The sequence below is a fragment of the Xiphophorus maculatus genome, chromosome 13 (genome assembly GCF_002775205.1).
Source record: "Xiphophorus maculatus strain JP 163 A chromosome 13, X_maculatus-5.0-male, whole genome shotgun sequence".
NCBI lineage: Eukaryota > Metazoa > Chordata > Actinopteri > Cyprinodontiformes > Poeciliidae > Xiphophorus > Xiphophorus maculatus.
In genome coordinates, this window is record NC_036455.1 from 27,563,389 (window position 1) to 27,580,700 (window position 17,312).

The 17,312-nt window shown below is 41.5% G+C and overlaps 1 protein-coding gene across 2 annotated transcripts in view; it reads right to left on the minus strand.

Moving 5' to 3' along the window:
• The window catches only part of LOC102232329 (putative nucleotidyltransferase FAM46A), a 31,955-nt gene extending 16,156 nt beyond the window's left edge, over positions 1 to 15,799 (minus strand). For both annotated transcript variants that reach the window (XR_002753645.1, XM_023344493.1), the window contains exon 1: positions 15,431 to 15,799. Coding sequence is in view for 1 of the 2 variants with exons in the window: in XM_023344493.1 (XP_023200261.1) it covers positions 15,431 to 15,586 (156 nt within the window). In the remaining variant the exon portion in view is untranslated. The remainder of the gene's footprint in view (positions 1 to 15,430) is intronic.
• Between the last annotated feature and the right edge of the window lie 1,513 nt (positions 15,800 to 17,312).

Genomic DNA, 17,312 nt, shown 5'->3' on the forward strand with positions numbered 1-17,312 from the left:
GCCCGGAACACCTCACCAGGGAGGCGTCCAGGAGGCATCCTGACCAGATGCCCGAGCCACCTCAACTGGCTCCTCTCGATGTGAAGGAGCAGCGGCTCTAGTCCGAGTCCCTCCTGGATGACTGAGCTTCTCATCCTATCTCTAAGGGAGAGCCCCGCCACCCTACGGAGAAAACCCATTTCGGCCGCTTGTATCCGCGATCTCGTTCTTTCGGTCATGACCCAAAGCTCATGACCATAGATGAGGGTGGGAACGTAGATCGACCGGTAAATCGAGAGCTTCGCTTTTTGGCTCAGCTCTCTCTTCACCACGACGGACCGGTACAACGCCCGCTTGACGACAGACGCTGCACCAATCTGCCCGTCGATCTCCCGCTCCCTTCTTCCCCCATTCGTGAGCAAGATCCCGAGATACTTGAACTCCTCCACTTGGGGCAGGACACCCGACCCAGAGAAGTCACTCTACCCTTTTCCGGCTCAAGACCATGACCTTGGATTTGGAGGCACTGATTCTCATCCCGGCTGCTTCACACTCGGCTGCAAACCGCTCCAGCGAGAGTCGGAATAGTTTCATTACACATTTTATTTTATTAATTTTTGGTATCAAAGTAGATGTACTGGGGTATGGGGAAAAAAACGAGGTATGAAGCTACGATGCTGAATAAATGCCACCAGGTGGTGACATAACGACTAGCTGAATTAACCAGAAAGGAAGTGACGACACAGGTTTCAAGCAAACAGCATCCTCAGGTGAGTGAAGCGTCCAGATAACATTAAATAGGACTAAATGTTGTTGTCTTTGGATCATTGGTGCAAAATATGAGCTGCACTGACTGTAGCAGTAGGGCTGGGCGATACAGTTTCTAAATAAAATCTCTAATTTTTTTCATACCAAATCCGATTTTAATCTTTTTTTTCGCTAAAAATTGACAGAAACTATTTTCAAAAACTTGTTTTTATTTTAGTCATCCCTTTTAGGATTTGACCTGAATTCAAAGACCAACTGAAGAAAAGGGTGCAGGTTTTCCAAAAATTAAATCTTCATAGACAGAAAGTTCGATTAATTGATCAAACAGATTTATCCCCAGTGCTTTTGTACCAGAGGGTACAATCAAATAAATCTTATCTTATACATGTGACATTCACAATGGGATTTATTTTTTCCTATACTAACATGACTCTCATCACTATTGAAACAAAAAGGGTGAAGGACATAAGAAAGACAGATTGATATGGATTTGATGTTTCCAGGAAACAAATAGATCATTGCTTATGGCAAAATGCATTCTGTTTTATTTTTAAAACAGAATGCTTAGTTAAAATGCATAGTTGTGGTGTTAGAATGTCTTACTTTGTCTTGAAGTGAAAATGGACCAGTTTGAAACTCTCACAATATGATAGCCATGGCTAAAAATACAGAGCGACATCTTTAGCCTTCAATAATTTTGATTTATACATACAAATTTAGTAAAAAAAAAAAAAAATAACACTAGCCTGAGGTTGAGTGCTTCACAAACAGGTCGCTCTTATCTTGAGAACTTCAGTTTCTGTTACTTTCGAGAGTTGAAATATTTCCAAAATCTGAATTTCTCCAGCAGTTGAAGACAGAATTAAAAACAGGAGAAACAGTAAAGTGTTTTACCAGCCCTGTAAAAAAAAAAAAAAAATCCATGTATGAAAGATTAAACAACAGAAGCCTAAAAGGTGCTGAAAAGTCAAGAGTCGGCCAAGATGTTCAATCATCTCAGGAGTCTGAACCGTGAAATTAATTTTCATTCATTCTCCATTCTTCCATTTCGATTAAGTATCGATTCTTTGAAACAGCAGAGACGGGTTGGGCAACATCAGGCCAAAATCTAAAAAGAACAGATTTTGGGGATTACTTTATGATTTGAGATTGTGTTTTTAATTTAGAAATATGAGGGTGTCCATGAAACTGGGGTTCAGAACTTGCAATGAATTTTTTCCACACATTTTTGCACACATGTGGCTTTGTTGAACTTTCTGATGGTTTTGAGCCGTTCCGAACTTTGTGTTCTTTCCGTTTTTATCAATCCGGGGCAATTCATTTGGAGTAGTGAGCACCTGCTCCCGCTATTTAAAAAAGAGAAGGTGCAGTCCATCTTCGTAAGTGGTTCCGGATGAAATTTCCACGCCAGAGGCAAAAGGCGGGAGGACTTTTATTTGTTTTCTCTTTTTGTCCTGAAAACGACTGCCAACTTCTCAAAAAGTCAGCAGCAAGTCGCTACAAACAAACAGAGTTCCTCACTGAGATCCACACGAGCTAATTTTGTTAGCGGATTTTAACAAAGGACAAAAACGGTCGGAAATGTTACGACGCCAGACTGTGAAGGCTTCTGATTGGAGGGATCGATGTTGTTGGCAACCTGTGGCCATATGTTGTTGGCTGCCGTGTCAGAGCAATGTGCTGCACTGTTTAATACCACCAAACACTTGGTCCACAGTTCCACAGTGATTCATACATTTTACAAGGGATTTCAAATTGAATTCCATCTGCTGCCGATTAAACCAAACTTTGTTTACATGGCTTAAGTTAATCAAAGCCCAAATTATCCTTGGTTTGCTTTGTAACTTGACATCATATCCAGCCAACACTTGTCTAAAAAACACACATTACTCCATCGGTTGTTTTTTTACCAACAGATATCAAGAACACAAGATGTGCAATGTGCATTTGATCAGTAGAAGATATTCCTCTTAATGTCTTCATTTAGTAGAAATCCAGTCTAGTTACTCCCTGAGTGTGCTGCCATTTAAACACGAGGCAAAGATTATTTGCACTGGAAGCGGACGTTGGGTGTTTCCTGAAACATATGCTGAGAAAATGTACAGCATTTAAAGTCAGATTGACTATCCAATGTCTAATCAGCTTATTTAAATTGAGTCACGTTTCTTAATTACTTGTGTTGTTGCTGTTTGTATTTATTTTAAAATTATTATTATTATTTCTTTTGGTGTTTTATCAAAACTCTCTCAACTGTAAATGAGATCTTGGATCTCAAGGAGACAACCTGTATATATATATATAGGCCTGTCACGATAGCAAATTTTGCTGAACGATTGTCTCAAAAATTATTGCAATAAACGATAATATTGTTTGAAGACCTTTTTACACTGAAAATAATGTAATAATGCATGCGATTTCTTGCCAAAGTTAGATACACTTTATTTTCAAAAGAACACTAAACACTGGAACTGGTAAACAAAACAAAACAACCAAAAACAAAAATAAAATAGATTCTCAGTCTCCATTAACAAAAAATGTACTGGAAAAAAAACTAAACAACATAAAGCCAAAGTGGAAATAAAAACTGCATTCAACCAAAAGAGTGCAGATTATGAAGTATATATTATGTTGCCCTTCAGTAATAATTAGATTTAAATAGAGAAGATGGGCACATCGACTACCTGATGCAATAATTCACACTACATGATTTTTTGCTCCTATTTTTCCCCTTACAACAATCTTAAACCGTTGGTCTTTCTAAGATTGTGTGGTGTGTTATGGTAGATCGTCGTTGCCGCTCTGATCTAAATCAGGGGTTTTTCCCCCACTGGGATCTTAACTCAGCCTGTTGAATGTGACAGGCAGCCAATCAGAAAGCTGGATTCTCCTCTATGCTTTCTGAGGGGAAATTAGGAGGGGAATCCCAAACAGCTGACACGGAGCAACTCTAAGTCCAGCGGACATTGGAGATAATATGTGGAAACAACATTAATGTTTATTCAACATGCAAAGAATATAGAAATGACAAGAGGAGGAGTTGGAGCGAAATTGCTACCGCAGTTGATAAACCCGGTAACTTTTCAGCTGTTCTTCGTTAACGTGACGTAAATAGGTTCTAATGATTTTCATTCAGTCAGGACTTTACGCTGACACTAGCTACATGCATTGCAGGTAGATTGTAGTAAAGCATTGATTAATGCCTGGTTTTAAAATGAGTTCACTGAACTTGTAGCCATTATTTTGTGCCCATTGTTGGACACCACACGGCAGGACCGAACCCGATCGAACCGTTATACCTAGGATTTCTGTCGGCTAATGTGTGATCTGTCAGGGTTTGAAAATGGGCCGACAATCAGCCGACAGCTCTAAGATCGTGTCGTGTGTGCTGGGCTTTACACTGAGGAAAATCAGGAAGGGAGGGTCAGTGGAGAGCACCGGAGTTTTTTCATTCAGTGTCATCAACAGAAAGAGAAAAAGGCCGGAAGAGACGATAATGCCGATAATTAAAATGAGGTTGATAGTTTTAATTTATGTACGATTAATTGATTTATCATTTATCGCGACAGGCCTAATAATAAGGAAATTAAGAAGAAGTGGGAACTGGAGTCTGATATAATAATAACAGATGAAGAGTGGGAAGAAACATTTAGATCTGGACACAAATTAACTAACAGCCCGACATGGAGGGAATTTGACCGGAAGGTTAAGATGCGTTACTTTAACACCCCGGTTATCACATCTAATTATGGTAAAACATCTAGGCTTCGTTGGAGAAATTGTGGAAAGGTTTGGGACTGTCCGAAGGTGCTCGAGTTTTGGAAGGAGGTGCAAACGGATATAAAAAATATTTTAGGTATTTATTTGGATTTGGATGCATCCGTTTATATTTTAGGAATAATTACCTCGGATATGATTGACAAAAACAATAAATACTTGATTAGAGTTTTGCTTATGATTGCGAAGAAATGTATAACATATGCTTGGTTGAGGCCACGGCCTCCCAATATTACAGAGTGGAGAGATAGAATTAGAAAAGTCTACACTATGGAAAAAACAACCTCAAAACTACAACTCAAGATGGAGACCTTTGAAACAAAATGGAGACCTATAACTAATTTCATATTGTAACCTTGACACCTCTATTTGTTTGTTTGTCTACCGTTCAAATTTATTTTGTATTATTATCTTTGTATACTTTTATTGCTTTCATTTGTGTTCTCATTATGTCTACTGTTGTCCCTATCACTGTAATTATTGTAATGTATATATCCATGGATGTTGATGACTATAAGTGTCTCTTAACAGTTCTGATGTCTATCAGAAGGAATTGTATTTCGGTTGGACTGTTTCCTCCATCAACATTCACTGGAAGACTTTTGGCAGAGCTGGAACTGTACGACCAGTTTGCTTGGTGTGGGTTAAATGTCTGGAATAATCTGCGTAAATAAGATGTAAACTGTGAGTTGTGTCAGGGGTGGACATGTGTATGTGTTGATATAAAACAGTTTTTGAAAATTAAAAGTTCAAAAAAAAGGTGGGTCCTTGTAATTCTGTTTTGAAAAGTCACAAACCAGACAATCCTGAAAGAGAAGACAACACCAATGAATACCCGACATGTGCATTGTGTTTCTGTGTTTGATATGATGTAAAGCACTTTGAAACGCCTTGCTCCTGAAATGTGCTATACAAATAAAATTTGATTGATTGATTGATAACATTCATGGAAAAACCTCACATAACCTTATATTAAAGCAGAAAATACGGCGGCTACCGTAAGCAATACTTACAGTATTCAATTATGCTGCATAACTGACCAGTACAGTAATGCGAGGGAACGCAAATGTTTTGCGAGGGAACGCAAATATTTTTGCGAGGGAACGCAAAAGAAAAAAGTTTTCCCATGTCCCCTAGAGGGCTCCGTATAGACTAGGTATATAATTGTAAGACAAATTAAATTTTATCTAACTTTTTTTTTTTTTTCAAGATGGCGCCGGTACAGTTGGCTGCTTGCAGACGCAGCTCCCGTCGTGTGTGTTAATCTGTGTATATTTGCTGTAACCGATTAAGGATCCGTGCTTAAAGAACCCATGGATCGTGCTTAAAGAACCCATGGATCGTGCTTAAAGAACCCATGGATTGTCAGTTGGGCTTTCCGCGGTGGCTGGATGTGGTTCTGTCGCTGTTCTCCGCGTTCTTCTGCTGCTTTTTCTGCTCTTTGTTGCGGAGAGCCTCGCCGAACGGAGTGGTGGCATTGTTTGCTCGCGTGAACGGCTGATTGCGCTGTGTGGGCCTCTGCTGCTGCCCGGGGGCAGGCCTGTGGTCCCAGAGGGGTTGCGGAGGAGACGACGGGGCTGCGGGTCTGGAGTTAAACGGAGGGAGAAGAGGAGACGGCACAAACCAGCGTGTAGGACCCAGAAGGAGTACATGGAGTGCAGTATCTTCTGCTTCACGGAAACCTGGCTGCACTCGCTTATTCCGGACTGCAGCGTGGAGGTCCCTGGATTTTCCTTTCCAAGAGTCGGAAGAAGAGGGGCGGCGGGATTGCACTTTATGTGAGTGAGAGGTGGTGTAATCCCGGTCATGTTAACGTGAAGGAACAGATTTGTAGCCCGGACATTGAACTTCTGGCTGTGGGAATGCGGCCGTATTATTTGCCGAGGGAGTTTACATCCGCCATTTTGATCGCTGTTTGCATTCCCCCATCGGCTGATGCAGCGGTGGCCTGTGACGTCATCAGCTCTACCGCAGCCAAACTCCAGACTCAACACCCGGACGTTGTTATTGTGTCTTGTCTCTTGTCTTGTCTCTATAAAACAGATGGTTAGTCCACATGTCTCATTTGAAACCCTTTTAATGACTCCCAGCTGAGTTCTTCCCAGAACAAAGTGGTGAGAACTGGGAGACCACTCCTCCAATGTTAGCATAACATTAGCATAATTTAGGATCATCTAATATGCAGTATTGACCACATTTGTGGTGTATGACACTAGATTACCATTGCCACAGCCTCCCATTCCTGTTTGAAATAACCTTAGAACCAACTAAAGCTACATGTACCTTATCTAGTAAACTTTTTTGTTTTTGAAAAATAAAAATTAGAAAGTGTGCATTTAATGCTTAATGCTTTTGTTGAAGATGCCAAAACGTTTGAAGTCAACTGCTGAAGACTTGCAGAAATGCAAGAAATAGGCACCAGACGCACCAGAACAAATTATAATCCTGCAAAGTGCCTAAATGGGATTTTTTGCCAGTTTATAAGGTAAAATTATATAAAAGGCTAAAAGTAGCTAAAAAGCTAGTGGTTGCATTTAGGCTTCCACTTGCATGTTCACTTACAGTAATATATTCTATGCAATGTAAAAAAAAAAAACTCATGTAAAACCTAAAATTTGAAAAAGACAGAAACGTTCCCCTATTCCCTCTGATAAAAACGGTGGGTGAATGAAATCCAAAACTTTTATGGTTCCTGAGATATCAACATTTGTTTGGAGGCATCGGTTAGCACGGTGACTACAAAAAGCATACCACATGCAGCACGAAGAACCCAACGTCAAAAGCTCAAATTATTTCCAGGTATTAAACAGCACAAAAGCTGTTAAACTGCCCAACTTCAAAATGGCCACTGCCTTGTGTCCTCCTTCAGCCCTGAAACTGGATGATTGATTGCCATTAATAGGTAGGACCTAAAACATCAACTGTTAAACACGACAGACATTTTATATTGTAATTCTCAATTCTGCCACAGGATGGAGCGGTTTCCCCCATGAGGTGAAAAATTCATAAAAACCTGAATATTATAAAAAGTATGAAGGTTATGACTACCAAGAGATATAGCCGGCATTAGGAGAGCAAGCTGAGTAGTATAAAAGTTGAATGGTGAAAATAGCACAAAGTATGCAGGAGAAGCAGCGTGGCGAAATTTACGGAGCAACCAGGAAAGTGGAACTCAATAGTGTGAATGAATGCCTACAGCATTCACACTAATAACAATGTGTAGGGCGGTAAAGTGAAGGGACCAATGGTTCCCTGGCCCAACCTGTTCTGGCCAAGCTGCGCAGGTCACTTCCAGTTCAGACTTGTGGGAATAATGTATTTAGTGCCCACAGATTATTTTTTTCATAGCGCATGCTCACTGTGAGCTATTAGTACCCCAGCAACAGTTGCCATGCTGCTGACAATGATGTCATCAGCCTGATTTCAAATGATGTCAGTGATGCCCAAATGATGCCCTTCTAAGGATGCCTCTCTGATGTCATAGTCCATGACATCACCAACTGATCAATTGAGTCTCCGCTGACCACAAAATTCATTTGGACACTTTAGCTGACTGAATAAAGATGAGTAACGAAAGTGAAGTTTATGTGAGACCCAAGGTCTCCTTTTGGAACAAAGTAAGAAAGACTTGTTCTAACAGAGTTCATCCTGGGCAAACCACCCCAGATTATCGGAAGAGGAAATTTCTTGCCGAATTTCTTTGGAAAGTAATAGAAAAAGTGGCAGACGGCCCCACGATGCATCTCGTCAGAGAAATCTTTTCTGAACAACACAAAAAACTTTTGGCCTTACTGCTGAGGAAAACAGGGGAAGTAAACGTGGACGTTCTTTCAGACGTATCAGAGGAACTCAGCGAAAGGATTTTCCAGAGCATTGCGAGGGACGCGTTCCACTTTGCTTTGGGACTTAATTTGATTGCACTTCTCGACTACCCGGAAGGACATATATTGTGAGAAAATTCAAACGCCACTTGGAGAATCCTGTTCCTAAAAGGAAAATGTTTACAACTACGAAAATAAAGATCAGAAGGACATTTTTTCCAAATGAGGATTTGTATTCTGATGAAAATTGCCTGAGTGAGGCTTACACTCAGGCAGACGTGGATCCAGAACAGTTTTTGAAGGATGCAAATGAGATGGGATTCAAACGGGGAACTGAAGCTGAAAGGAGAAATATGGTGGAAAGAATTTTTTGGAGACTGATTTACACGTCTAGTTACAGATCTAGCTATGGTGCTTATAAAATGAAGGACACTGACCCTGTCCACAAAAAGCTTGCTCCAAAACTCTGGGAAGCAGTAAAGGACATAGATTTTGTATTTTTTGAGGAGATGGAGACAAAACTCGGCCAAGACATCTTTCAACTTCTCAGCGGCAATGATGACGTAGTTAAAGAATTATTGTTTAAGATGATAAAAAGTGAAAACCCGCTAGTCATTTACAAACTCACCGAATGTTTCAGAAGAACCCTGGCACGTCCAAGGAAAATTCATCTTAAGAAAAATTATCTTAGAAAGGCGTGGAAGTGGATTGAACAGGCTGTCTGCTGTGGAGAGGATTCAGAAGAGAGTCAAGACGTTTTTAACAATAGACCAAATGTTGAGCCTCGCCCTGCCTCTGACTCGGGACCGGCTTCTGGCTCGGAACCGGCCTCTGAGTCGGAACCGGCCCCTGGCTCGGAGCCTGCCACTAACTCGGATCCGGCCTCTGACTCGGGACCGGCCTCTGACTTGGGTCCGGCCTCTGACTTGGGTCCGGCCTCTGACTCGGGTCCGGCTCCTGGCTCGGGACCGGCATCTGAGTCGGGACCTGCTCCTGGCTCGGGACCTGCCTCTGACTTGGGACCGGCCTCTGAGTCCGGTCCGGCCTCTGAGTCGGGACCGGCCCCTGGCTCGGGACCGGCCCCTGGCTCGGGACCTGCCTCTTACTCTGGTCCAGCCTCTGAGTCCTGTCCGACCTCTGACTCGGGACTGGCCCCTGGCTCGAGACCGGCTTCTGACTCGGGACCGGCCTCTGAGTCCTGTCCGGCCTCTGACTCGGGACCGGCCTCTGAGTCCGATCCGGCCTCTGAGTCGGGGTTGGCCTCTGAGTCGGGGCTGGCCCCTGGCTCGGGACCGGCCTCTGAGTCCGGTCTGGCCCCTGGCTCGGGACCGGCCTCTGAGTCTGGGCCGGCCTCTGACTCGGGACCGGCCTCTGACTCGGGATCGGCCTCTGACTCGGGATCGGCCTCTGAGTCCTGTCCGGCCTCTGAGTCCTGTCCGGCCTCTGAGTCGGGACCGGCCCCTGGCTCGGGACCGGCTCCTGGCTCGGGACCTGCCTCTTACTCTGGTCCAGCCTCTGACTCGGGTCCGGCCCCTGGCTCGGGACCGGCCCCTGACTCGGGTCCGGCCCCTGACTCGGGACCGGCCCCTGACTCGGGGCCGGCCACTGAGTCGGGGCCGGCCTCCGAGTCAGGACTGACCTCTGAGTCGGGCAATAGGGCGAGTCGCCTTTTGGCATTTCAACTTAGGAAAGCCCAAATAAATAGACATGTCCCCAAAATAAAACACCCCTCAACTATGCAGACTAAAACACAACCCAAAGAAATAGCTGAAGCATTCGCAGAATACTATAAAAAACTATATGATAATACGGCCAAAAACACTCAGGAAGATGTAACATCCTCTTTTTTCAAAAAGATTAATCTCCCAACTTTGTCAGAAGAAGAGTCGCTGGAAATGACCCGACCTATAACTTCACAGGAAATTATGAATGTTATTAAAAACCTCAAAAACAACAAATCCCCGGGGACAGATGGACTGCCAGGGGAATTCTACAAAACATTTAGCCAAGAACTAACGCCAGCATTATGTAAAGTATTCAACTATGCACTAACGGAGGGGGACCCCCCTAAATCATGGTCTGAAGCCATTGTATCGGACCTGAGTGAAGTTGGCCCCCCCACCTTCTTCAAATTAGACAAAATTGGTGTCAATCAACTCGGCTACGTTTGTGCTGGTTTGTGCAGCAAAAATTTTCGTTTGTGCCGCTATCATTTTAAAGATATAAAGAAATGTTTTTAGAGGTCATCAAAGGTCAACCAGCCCCCCACCTTCTTCAAATCAGACGAAATGGGTGTCAATCAACTCGGCTACGTTTGTGCTGGTTTGTGCAGAAAAGATTTTTGTTTGTGCTGCTTCGGTTTTGAAGATATTAAGAAATGTTTTAGAGGTCATCAAAGGTCAACCAGCCCTCTTAATATCTTTAAAATGATAGCTGCACAAATGAAAATCTTTGCTGCACAAACCAGCACAAATGTAGCCGAGTTGATTGACACCCATTTCGTCTGATTTGAAGAAGGTGGGGGGGCTGGTTGACCTTTTGACCTTTAACCTTTCCTTAATATCTTCAAAACCGAAGCAGCACAAACAAAAATCTTTGCTGCACAAACGAGCACAAACGTAGCCGAGTTGATTGACACCCATTTCGTCTGATTTGAAGAAGGTGGGGGGCTGGTTGACCTTTGATGACCTCTAAAAACATTTCTTTATATCTTTAAAATGATAACGGCACAAACGAAAATTTTTGCTGCACAAACCAGCACAAATGTAGCCGAGTTGATTGACACCAATTTTGTCTAATTTGAAGAAGGTGGGGGGGCCAACTTCACTCAGGTTTATATCGGTAATCTATAAAGAAGGTAAAGACCCAACTATGTGTGAAGGCTATAGACCTGTGAGCTTATTATGCAACGATTTAAAAATACTAACAAGTATAATGGCAAAAAGAATGCAAAAATATATAGCTAAATTGATTAAACCAGACCAAACGGGATTTATTCTGGGGAGGCAGGGAGCAAACAATATTAGAAGAATACTAAATGTAATGTCATTTACAAAATTTAAATCATTATCCTCCCTTTTAATTAGTTTAGATGCCCAAAAGGCTTTTGACAGGGTAAAATGGAGTTTTTTATACCAGACATTATTGAGATTTGGATTTTCATAGCAATTTGTTGAATGGGTGAAAGTAATCTATAAAAATCCAAAATCCTGAATTCGAATTAATGGGTACTGTTCAGAATTTTTTGATCTCAAGAAAGGAGTTAGACAGGGGGACTGTCTAAGCATGGTTGTTTAAGAAATGAGGAGTTACTCATTGCATCAGCTGGGGTTAAATAACTTGTTGCCAGCTGAAAGATAACAGTTGCACATTTTTTGCTCAAGTCCCTCTTGAAAATGAGATCTAGATCTCAACGGGGTTTACCTGATTAAATAAAGGAATATATATATAATATATAATCGCCTATGCAGTACTTATCTAATAGGAGGCTTGTACCTATTTGCTTAGTTAAATCCAGGTGGCGACTTTTTTTTTGGCCAGGCAGTGTATATATATATATATATATATATATATATATATAAGGTCCAGCAAATAAAGAAAGAAATACAAATATAAAAAGTGAATCATGTGTTAGGCGTTCTGTGTTCAGTGTGTGTTCCACATAGGAAGATCATTGGTGGTGCACCACCTCCACCCTCCATTAACTGTGTAAATAATTATTGGTTTGCGGATAAATAGACACTGCTTATGTAATGACAGTTTAAAGGCTCATAAAACTCCCATAAACCCCTATGACGTTTTCCACCAGCTAATCTGAATTTCCACTAATTAAAGACACCAAGAGAGAAATCTACTGCAGGTGAGAAATTTACTGCTTCTAATCTTTTATTAAAACCTTGCTTCAAATAATTCTGAGCTGTCCCTTTAAAGAGATCTCAACACCTGTAGAGCAACAAATGATGATGAGTGTGGAAGAACAACTAAAGTTCCAAATCACAAATCAGCTTCCTGAACTTTGATGTCTGTATAACGGCAGAACGTGTTTCAAATGAAGTTTTAATGAATCAAATATCTGACTTTTGTTGTAATCAAAACGAATAAACCTTAATCTGCGGCTGTTACACCAAAGACCGTTTCAAGCTGCATTAAACCAGATTTTCAGATTGTTTTGTCTGGAGCATTTCTTCTGTGACCTGGCAACCTTTAAAACACATCATTATGTATTTTATTCACCCTTTCTCAAAACAAAAACAAAAAACAACTCATACACCTTCCCAAAAAAAAAAAAAGCTGCGCCAGAAACGCAACAAAAAATCCATTGGGCTTTTCAGCAGCAACAGATTGCCTCTGTGGAACACGTGAGGGAAGCGGTGGGTGAATTTTCCGAAAGCCGCTCCCTCTGAGAGGTCCATAAACAAAAGAAGAAAAAATGCAGCGGTTCATGCAAACAGAACTGCTTGGAGTCTCCGTTGCCTACAGGACTGTATAATGAAGGAAATAGATTAGCGGGGGGCTGCTGGGAGCAGATGCTGCCTTGATGGTAGAGCCCTTTAAAGCACATGTGTGTTTGCACAGGAGTTTCCCTCTCCCCCTCCATAACCTCCTGACAGGATGACTTCTGAAAATATAAATTTTCTAAAGTGAAATATTCCACGGATTAAAGCACCACCTGAAGGACATCCATTAACAACGGCAGCGCAGGCTTTTCCTTATCCAGTAAATCAAATTATGTGAAAAGAACTATAGAGGAAAAGTGAGCTAGTGGAAAACCGCAGTCACAGTGTTAGCTCATCCCCACTAACATGTCTGTGTTACTAGTGTGAGCAGTTAAATGTGTCATACACTCCAAAAACACAAAGGCTTACCCAGGATTTTGGGTCTAGTTTCTAGAGCAAATACCTTAGTACACCTGAAATAAGACTAAACTAACTTAGAAGTCACTTTTCAGCAAGATTTAGGAGCTTGTTTTAAGGTAATAATCCCTTAATATTAATGAAAATGTTTTAGTTCCACTGGCAGATTATTTCACTTATATAACATTTGGAAAAACATCTCATTATAGATGATATAATCTAGTACGTTTTCATCAATATTAAGGAATTATGAATTGTTCCTATATCTTGCTGAAAAGTTACTTATACTTTAGTTTTGTCTTATTTCATGCGTACTAAGATATTTGCATGACAAATTACATTACACCATTTTGTACTTTTGCAGTGAAAGAGAAAAGAACAGATGATTAACAAAGAAGTGTCATACAAACAGCACTTCCAAATAAGAATTAATATGCATGGAATGGATGGACATAATACACAAACTCTATGCAATAGAGCAACTGACTAAATTAATTTTAATGAGTGTTGTACTTGATATAAAGTGGACATGCGTTAATTTTCAGGAGGTAAATAAAATGTGTTGCATACACTGAAGCTTTAATTTGCAAGTTCGACTATGTCAAAGTCGTACGCATTATCAGAGTCGGCCCCAGGCATAATCAAATTGAGCTGTCGCTGAGGCCACCTCTCCTCCAGGCCAGCAGGCGGCGCCAACAACACTTGACCTCTCAGACAGAAAGTAGGTCTCTGGACTTCACATTTAACAGTTTCGAATTATTTATGTGGAATCAAAATACTCCACTGGGTAAGGTAAGCCAGGAACAACATTGTCGGAGATGTGAGCGAACCTGACAGAGGAGTGATCATAATGCCAAGCAACTGTAACTCTAGACATCAAGCTGCTTTATTTTTACACAAATGCTGCGTTATGCAGAGGTAGGTGGAGCGAGTCACTTTATGACCCTTTTAATCATAGAGTACACGATTAAAAGATACATTTAACTGGATACTCTACCGATTAAATTGGCATCCATCTCTTTAAGAACCTTTCTGACACTCCCCCTTCAGCATGTCATCACAACAATTATGACGTTTCCAGCCATTCTTAGGAGCATTGTACTCTGTATGATAAGCCTCCAGGAGTTTGCCAATTCTTGCTGCCACTAGTCTGAAGGAGCTGAGAGGGAGAGTTTAGCTCTGTGAGGCGGAAGCTCAGCTGGAAACTGAAGCTCCGGGGTGGAGCTTTGTGGAAATAGGCAGAGCTTTGTGAGAGCAAAGACACCCCAGAATGGTTGCCATGGGAGATTGAAGGATTTCTCAAACATACGTGAAAGAAAATCACAGCAACACTCCAGAATGGTTTGATTTAAAAAGAACATTTAAATGGATAAGACTGCCAGCAATTGTCTCTAAATTATCCCTTGATGTGAGTGTGTGTGTGTGTATGGTTGTGTGTCCTGTCTGTTTCTGTGTTGCCCTGCGACAGACTGGCGACTTGTCCAGGGTGACCCCGCCTCTCGCCCGGAACGTAGCTGGAGATGGACACCAGCACCTCCTGACCCCACTAAGGACAAGGATGTTAGAAAATGGATGGATGGATGGATGGATGGATGGATGGATGGATGGATGGATGGATGGATGGATGGATGGATGGATGGATGGATGGAAGACTGCCATCACCTGTTCCATAACATAACATGATATAAAGTCCATTTGGCATAACGCCTCCCTCCACTTTTAAGTATTTTGTAGATGCCCATAAACTTGGTCCACATTCTGTCATAGGTCTTCACAAAATCATAAAATAATCATCAAACTCACCTAGCAGTGAGATTGATGATATGTCAAACTTAAATAACCAGAAGTATTGGCTCTATACAAAAATATGCAGCATGACACCCCTAGTGTTAACTGTTGATCCCCTGAAGTCAGGTATTGTGATCCGTAATAGTAATCACAGAACATACTTTTAGTTCAATAGTTATGATGTTATCACTTATTGTCACTGTCTGAATCGTTCTTGTTGGAACTAACGATAACTAGTTGATTTATGTTCGGACTGTCTGAATTCTGCAGTGCTTTAGATGACCAAATGAGCACTTTAGTCATTTTTATTGAATAAATAATCCGAACTGGAAATGGGGGGTAGAATCAGGGCTCTGCTGAATCACGGGCCGGCTCTGTACATTTTCTTTTCTCAAGTTTATCATAAAAAAAGAAGAAGGGAAGAAAAAAAAACAAGCACAAACTCACCTGAATGATCTGTCGGGGCTTCACGGAGAGCGTAGGGAAGTTTCCGCGGCCGTGGATGGGAACGCTCTCCCCGAGGATGGAGTCCAAGCGGCGCACCTGATCCCAAGACAGGACGCTGAGCCGCCGACTCTGCTCCGGGGCATCACCGGACGACATGACGACCGGGGGTCGATGGACACTGCTGCGGGGCACGAGCACTCCTCTCGCGCGCTGGGATGGTGGCGGGAGAGTTAAAACGACAGCGGCTCGAGCGTCGCTTCCCTTCACAGAAAGATCCAGAACCGCCTCGGTGTTTTGGAAAGTTTACTCAAAAGCCAGCGGACATCTCCTACAAGCAGCCGCCGCTCTTCGTGACCGTCTCCCCTCACCGTCTCCTCTCCGCAGATTAAAGATCCTCGGAACTCGCGACCGGGTCTTTTCTCACCCGGCTGGGATTACCACGAGCCTCCCCATTGGCTGGACGCAGATTTATGAAGGCTCTGACACACAGAAGGGGCGGCACCGATTTAACACACCTACCTCAGGCGTCAGGCGGAGGTTCTGTCACAGGAGGAAATTTGAGAGCGCTCCATAGGACTTAAAAAAAATCTTCTGCGACATGGTATCGTAAAAAAACAGAAAGAAAAGAAATCAGGTTATTCAGACACACTTGTTCCTGTAACCGCAGAAATGTTCTCAATCGGGGAAAAACTCCCAGCACTCTCTCCAAACTATTCACTCCAGTCTGTCGCACGGTTTTAAATTAACATTCACTTTTAATTTTCACTTATATCATGAAAAACTGTTATTACAAGTGAAAAAAAACAGCCAGTGGAACTAGTACTTTTATTTTATATTTAAGAATATAGACATAAAATAATCCCATATATGGCTGTAAAGTTATTAGAAAGCAACCTTGGTTTTATTTCAAGAATACTAAGATATTTGAACTAGAAACTGGACCAGGGATCTGCAACCTGTGGCTCTCTGGACCTTTCACAGAGGCTCTTAATGCTTAGGTCAGAATGAACAAATGTCTATGAACATACATATAATTAATAAAAATGTAGTTTAGCAGTTTATGTATTTTTATTGCATTTCCACAACAGATTGAGACAAAAAAGTCTCTTTTTTCCCCCTCTCTCTTTCAAAATGTAAACATAGAAATAAAATGGTGGATCAGCAAAAGTATTTACAGTATTTTGATGAATACTATAAATATTCATCAAAATATTCATCAAGATTATGAGTCGCTGTTTTCGAAAATATCACGTAACATTCGTGCCTCTAAAGAAGTTGTATTAAGCTGGCCTAAGGGCATAAAATGGTTGTTAAAAGCTTTTGAATGTTTGACAAAAAACCTGCTTAAATGTTGTGTTTTTACAGTGTGTGTCTCATCTATACACCATCTAACACCTATAAATTGACAACAATTTGAGAGAATGAGCAGAAATGTCACAACTTCATTTGACAATTAGAAAAAAAGTATTTTAATCACTAAATACAAGTTTCTTATCACTAATTTCTGTAAAATGTTTTTGTCAGCCATAGAGTACTGATATTTATTTACAGTGCCTTGCAGAAGTCATGCTCCTTGAACTTTATCACACTGTCACATCACAGCCACAAACTTTTTCTGGATTTTGTTTGAGATTTTAAAAGATAGACCAACACAAAGTGGCATAATTGGTCAAATTAAATGAAAGCGGTGCATGGTTTCTAAAGAAAAAGCCTTCATAAACAAAAAGTATTGTGTCCACATTCAACCCTCTGAACATGACACCCCCAAAATCAAGTCTTCGTTTACTCTTTTGATTTAGTATTCATTAGTCAACAACAACCTTTGAATTTAGGCAAAATTAAAACAAATTCCAAGAGTAAAACAAAAAAGAATTGGATGCCC